General features: G+C 60.6%; 1 protein-coding gene across 2 annotated transcripts; it reads left to right on the forward strand.

The window, feature by feature from the left end:
* The first annotated feature begins 953 nt into the window (after nucleotides 1-953).
* On the forward strand, nucleotides 954-2,421 carry RPL38 (ribosomal protein L38). Of its 2 annotated transcripts, none has more exons than XM_056138336.1 (5): nucleotides 954-988; nucleotides 1,190-1,226; nucleotides 1,319-1,379; nucleotides 2,007-2,129; nucleotides 2,353-2,421. In XM_056138336.1, the coding sequence occupies exons 2-5, from the start codon at nucleotides 1,224-1,226 to the stop codon at nucleotides 2,376-2,378; spliced, it is 213 nt and encodes a 70-aa protein (XP_055994311.1). In that variant the 5' UTR covers nucleotides 954-988; nucleotides 1,190-1,223; the 3' UTR covers nucleotides 2,379-2,421. The 2 variants fall into 2 exon arrangements, with proteins under 2 accessions (XP_055994311.1, XP_055994313.1); XM_056138338.1 differs by having other exon boundaries at nucleotides 975-1,056.
* The last annotated feature ends 4,106 nt before the right edge of the window (nucleotides 2,422-6,527 follow it).

The following is a 6,527-nucleotide window of genomic DNA, read 5'->3' on the forward strand; positions in this document are numbered from 1 at the left end:
TCAGCAGCTTTAGTCTAACAGGAGGCTTTGTGGTCCCAAGGGGCTTCTCCGCATCCTCAGCGCCCCAGGACGATGTTCCAACGGGCCCCCAGGAGGAAGCTACAGAAGAACTGATGGTCAGAGGCTCTGCTCCGTGAGCGCTGGTGCAATTAGATTCCGCGGGGCCCTTATTGCTTTGAGGGAAAACAAATAGAATAAGATGTGGACATTTGTAGAAGGCTTGAGCATAAAATAAAAGTGGAGAATTCAAATAAAATCGACAAATGCGGGTTTGGGGGGAGCCCCCAATTCCCCCCTCCCCCCACCTCCCCACCCCCCGGCAGGGACCTAGGTCCCCGCAGCCTCAGAGGAAACCAGGCGGCGGGGAGGGGGAGAGTGGGAGGGTGGGGGCGGGGGGGGTACTGCTTCTCCAGGGTACAGCTACCCACAGGAGGGAGCCAGGCCTGCAGTTCCCTGTCGCGACCTGGGCCTCCCTCAGAGGCTTGGGGGGACCCAGGTGGGTCCTGGAGACTGTTTCCTCCCTAAAGTACCAGCCCTGCTCCTCTTTGCACCCGTTTGCACCAGTTGATAGGACCCGGAAGCAGCAGGTGCGCTGACCCCATCCACAGGCTGGAGATGGGTGGAGAAGGCGCAGAGCGACAGCGAGGTCGGCTCGAACGGATTCTCGCGCCTACCTAGGCGCGTCCCTTTGGTCGGTGACAAAAGCCGGCGCTGCTGCCCAATACACAGGTCTAATGAAAGCGATAGATCACACGTGGCAGGTCTTCCAGCGGGAACGTGGGCGCCAACGCGGCCGCGGGGAGGCCGAGCTGCACTACTCACAGTGGCCAGGAGGGGGCAGATGCGTTTGCCGTAAAGGGAAAAGCGAAAGCCTAGGTCATTCTGATCCTCTGCGGCCGCCGTACTGGGTTTCCTGCGGGGGGTGAGGGCTTAACTACCCGGAACCGGAAGTCTCGTTCTTTTCCGTTCTTGCCTCTCGCGGTTGGCGGTGAGTGTCTGGCTGCCGCTGCGTGGACAGTGGGGGGTCATCGGGGGCCATCCTCGGCCGGGCACAACGTGAGGGACCGGGACCTGGGTCTGGGGGCGCGGGTACGGGGGCTGGATTGCATCGGGGCGTGTCTTTCTCGGGGAGGCCGTCGGGGAGGGGGCCCCGCACCCATCTCGATCCCCCGACCCGTGTCCCCCGCAGGTGCCGGCCCGGACGTCCCCGCACGCTCGCGATCATGGTGAGTACAGGCCCCCCCCCCCGCGGGGAGGGAGGGTTGGGCGCCCTCCTGGGGGTCCCCGACACTCACGCCCCCTCTCCCGGGACTTGCAGCCACGCAAAATCGAGGAAATCAAGGACTTTCTGCTCACGGCGCGGCGGAAGGACGCCAAGTGTGAGTGGGCTCGTGGGGGTGGCCAGGGGTCCGGGAAGCCACGGGGCCGGGGGCTGCTGGGACACAGGCCTGGGGGGGGGAGGGTCTCAGCCCAGCTTGCCGCGGGACCCCCGGACCCTTTGTCGTTTGCTTGGGGGTCGGAAGGTGCAGTGGGCAGCTGCAGGACTAGCGCCCCTTCCCCGTGGGACCGGGGGTCTCTCGCCTGGGCTCGGGGCATTTGCAGACTGGAGCCTGCAGCTCCTCTGACTGTTGCCTCAGGCCCGTGAGGCTTTTTTTGTACTCACTGCAACCCAAAGTTAGCTTTTTTGTGGGGGACCCACGCAGCGATCCGCAGAGCTTCATCCTGGCCCTGCTCAGGGGCCGCGGTCCTGTGTTTCTGGCCTTAGTGGTTCCCCCTTGCAGCATTTTTCCACGTGTGAGCCACCAGCGACCTGGCTTTCCCTCTGTTCGGTGTCTCCCGCCACCAGCACTTCACCCTCATCTGAACAGAGCTGGGGGGGGCAGCTAGACCGGTGCCTCCTGGCTATGGGGATCGCACTGCCCCGAGGTGGCAGCACCCCATCCCTGTCCACTGCGGATGCCTGGGTCGGCATCCCAGGTCTCACTCACAGCCTTGGCCTCCCGCAGCCGTCAAGATCAAGAAAAATAAGGACAACGTCAAGTTCAAGGTGCGCTGCAGCAAGTACCTGTACACACTCGTCATCACCGACAAAGAGAAGGCCGAGAAGCTGAAGCAGTCGCTGCCCCCAGGTGCGGGCTGGGCCCCTCGTGCCTCCCTCCCGGTGGGGGAGCGGGTGGCTGGGACGTGGTTCTGGAGGTTCCTCTGCACCGGCGCTGGGTTCCCCTGACCTTGGAAGACCTGACCAGTGCCCCACATACAGATTGAGCGTTTCCATTCCCAGACATGGGCTCGGTCCTATAAGCAGGAGCCCCAGCACCTCTGGCTCACACGCGTCTCTCTCTCTCTCCCCAGGTTTGGCGGTGAAAGACTTGAAATGAAGCAGGCGTGCCGGTGAATCTGTATTAAAGATGGAAAATTCCAGACCTGTGCTTTGTCTTTAAGGGGCTGGGGGCCGCGGGACGGGACTAGCAGTAGCCGGGGCAGACAGGCCGATCCCTTCCCGGCCCTTACCTCAAGCTGAGAGAACTGGGTTTCAGCAGGGAGAGGGGTGCCCCGAACATGGAGGGCTGGCAGGAGCTTGGAAACAGCTGCCTAGTGGTGCCAAGGAACCAGCCAGGGCTGGCCGAAGGCTGAGCTACTGATGACTCAGGTATGGAGAAGAGTGTCTGGGCTGGAGTTTGGGGGCAGGAATGGGCCCTGGAGATGGCACAGAGGAAAGGGAACGGCCTGGGCAGGGGCTTCAGAGTGGGAGCAGCCTGGCACTGCAGCCTGTAAGTGACACCTTTCCAGGATGGGGACTGTGGGCTGAGGGTGCCTGATTTCCCAGTCGGGAGAGTGCACAGATAGTGTGGGTGGGCTGGCTGGGGCAGGAGTCCTTTATTGGAGCTGAGGGGACCCCGAGGGACTCTCCCAGCCTAAGACCTGTCTCACCCAGAGGTGCTGGGCGCATCCTGGGGCCCTGGGCTGTCTGAGCAGCAGTCCCACGGGCAGCCACCAGGTGGCACTGTGGCCCAACTGCTCCTGCTGCTCTGGCACCTCTTCAAGGTTCCGGCCAGAGCCCTGCACAGCTGGTTGTCACCCCCGAACTGAAAACAGTTCACCCTCAAGTCAACAGAGCCTGGAGTCCCACTGTTGCCCTGTAGGGGGTTTTCCACAGTGGGAGTGTACCTGGTGCTCTGGTTTGGAGGCCCGCAGGAGGTAAGGGATGGGGAGTAAAACAGGCGGCTCCTGTTCCCCTCATTCAATCTTCAGGATTCCCAGGAAGAGGACTGGTCCCCACAGGGCCCATCTTTGTCCTCCACATAGGAGGACAGCCTTGTACCCTTGGAAGGGCCCTTGGTGTGGGCCCAGCAGGGCAGTCCTAGGACTAGCCAGTTCCCACCCCTCCCAAATCTGCGCCCACTGCCTTGCTGGGGTCTCTGCAGTCCTGCCCGCCCCTCCCTCTGCAGACGCTTCACAGCCGTTGGCAGGGAGAACATGGGCTGTCTGATCAGTGGGCCCACCCCCACTTCCTGTGCAGTGGAGGGTAACGCCCTGGCGGCCCCTGATATGGGAGGACCACACACACACACCAGCAAGGTGACAACCAGGCACTGGGGCATGTCCACATCCTTTGCATGGAGCTGTGCCACAGTGATTACACTGGGAGATGGTCTGGGTGGCAAAGCCACACCCCTTGGCTCTGCAGCCAGCCCAGAAACTTCGAATCTACCTCTTGCCTTTTCTTCCTTCTTGATCTTTTGGAGGGATGTGGGGACATACCCAGTGATGCTCAGGGCTTTTCCTGGCGGTCTCGGGGAACCGTATGTAGTACCCAGCATTGAACCAGGTAACAGCAAGTGCAAGACCAGCACCCTGCCTCTTATTTTACGTTTTTTGCTTTGCAACCACACCCAGCAATGCTCAGATTACTCCTGGCTTTGCACTTAAGAATCACTCCTGATGAGAGAGAAAAGCGCCTGCCATAGACGTGGGTGGGGGCAATGAAGGGAGGGAACCTGGGGACCCTGGTGCTGGGAAATGTACACCGGTGGAGGGGATGGGTGTTGGGAGTACTGTATGACTGAAATCCAATCACAGACGGCTTTGTAATGGGCTGTCTCACTGTGATTCAATAAAGGTTAAAAAAAAAAAGAAATCCTGGCAGTAGTCCAGGGACCCTATGGGTCCAGGGCTGATCAGGCAAATAAGTGCGTCCCTGCTGTGCTGGCCCCACCTCTCTAAATTGAGGTACTTCTATCTTAGAAATCAAAAAATACACAGTAAAGCGCATCCTTTGTTTCTTTCTGAACTCCATGCTTTTTGCCGAGATTCACCAGGGGCTTCTCCCAGCTGGGTGCTCAGGACCATGAGTGGGGTCTGGGGTCACTGTCTCCAGCCCAGCGTCTGATGTCTGTCCCAAGCTGACACCCCCTGCCACAAGGGCAGCATTCCAGCATGCACACATGGCTCCCCCTGGCCCCCAGCGCTTCCCTGCTCTGTCCATTTGTCCTTTGGCACCTGCTGGATTCCTAGGGGGCCCCTGTCCTCTGGCCCCCTGACTGCCCCTGCTCCCAGCCCCCAGGATTGCTGCTGGCAGATGGAGCCTGCCTGTGTCCCCCAGCAGAGAGGACTCAGCAGCAAGTACTCTTCCGGGAAGGACAGCCAGGAAACGCGAAGGCAGAGCCCAGCCTCAGTGCCCTCCTGCCCTGCAGGCTGGGGACTCTCGGTCACAGACTTGCCTCCGCTGTACCGGCCACGTAACAGGACACCACTTCAAGAGGACTAGGGGCGTTTGGCCTACTCTGTCCAGGCCCCACAGGTCTGCAGGCCAGCTCCCCCGGCTGGTGTCCATCCACCCGCCTACCCCTCCCCGCAGAAAACCTAGGCCCCTCTCCCTGGGTGCCTGCACTTCCCCTCCACCTGGGGCTGCCCAAAGCTCAGACCCCTGGATGTCATCTATACTGACCTCAGTGTCTGGGGCCCACACCACCCCCAGCCATGCTCAGGGCTGACTCCTGGCCCTGCACTCAAGAATCGCTCTTGGAAAGGCCCTGGGGACCCTGCAGATTGAACCAGGTGGCCGCATGCAAGGCAAGCAGCCTCCCCCTCACCCACCCCTGCCTTGGTTTCTGGGATCTGCTCTCTGCTTCCACTTTTCTCCAAAGGCCCCTGAGCACAGCTGGTTGTCATCTACATGTGCCCATGGAAGGCAGGGCAGGGCTGGGCTGGGCACCTGGGGAGGGTTGGAGGAAAGTGGGTGGGCTGGGGAGGTAGGGGCGGAAGCTGTGGTTACCGTGTCTCCCTGGCACCTGAGCTGGTGCTCAGCGTGTGGTGGGCAGCCCTCAAGTGTCCCTGCACCATCCTTGCACCCCTCCCCTCTAGACAGTTCAAAGGCCCCTTCCTCCAGGAAGCCCACAAAAGCAAAGAAGAATGGCCGAATTTGCCTCTCTCCATTCCAGAGCCGAGGCAGATGGCGGCGCGCCAGGACAGGGCCTTGTTTTGGTTGCTCCTCTGTTCTTGAGACTCAGTATCGACTGAGCAGAACAGAGAAGGAATGACCCGGTGAGTGAGTGTTGCCCTGGCTGCCCCGTCTGTCCATTTCCCGGCCTCCAAAGCCCCGAACTGCCTCCTCTCCCCCGTGACCCCCAGCATCTCCGCTCACTGCACTCAGTGCTTTTCATCCCTGCTGGAGATTAGTCATTGGCCAACCCAAGAATCCGTGTGCAGACAGACTTAGCACAATGTTGTGTGTCTATTATATTTTAATAAAATGAAAGAAAGGACATCCAAAAAAAAAAAAAGAAAAAAAACAGGTTTAGGGGCTGGAGAAATAGTGCCCCAGGTAAGGTGTTTGCATTACTTGCAGCTGACCCGGGTTCCATCCCCCGAGTCTGGAGTGATCCCTGGGCGCAGAGCCAGGAGTAAGCCCAGAGCAAAACCACACGCCCAAACTCCCAAGGAAAAGGACAAAGGAAACATTTAGAAACATCCTGGACCTGCTTAGCCCTAGGGGCCAGGACAGGTACCAGACAACTACAAAAAGAGTTGCACACACAGAAAACATAGTAAGTGTTCGAGGGGCTGGAGTCGAGTGGGGAGAACGTTTGCCTTGCTCGCAGCCGACCCGGGGTTCAATCCCCGGCACCCCATAGGGTCCCCCTGAGCCCTACCTGGAGTGATGAGTGCAGAGCCAGGGTGTGGCACAAAAAACAAAACACAAAAATAGTTGGCCAGGCAGGAGCGGGCCTGTGGTTGTACGGAACAGGGGCATTAAGGGGGAGTGACGAGCCTTTAGGTAGCGGGACCTGATGGGGCGGAACCAGTCGAGGGCGGGACCCCCCAGCAGGGATAGGGCGGGGGCTTACTGGGCGGGGCCTGCGTGGGGCGGGGCTTGTCGGGTCGGAGAGGGGCGGGGAACAGTGGGCGGGGCCTTGACGGAAGGGCGTGGCAAGGCCGTATCTGTGGGGCGGGCCGTGTCGGAGCGGCCCGGACCGTACCGTGAGGGGCGTGGCCTGTTGGTCCGGGGCGTGGCCGACGGGGCGGGG

Source organism: Sorex fumeus, unplaced genomic scaffold (assembly GCF_029834395.1).
Source record: "Sorex fumeus unplaced genomic scaffold, SorFum_2.1 ptg000128l, whole genome shotgun sequence".
NCBI classification, from domain to species: Eukaryota; Metazoa; Chordata; class Mammalia; order Eulipotyphla; family Soricidae; genus Sorex; species Sorex fumeus.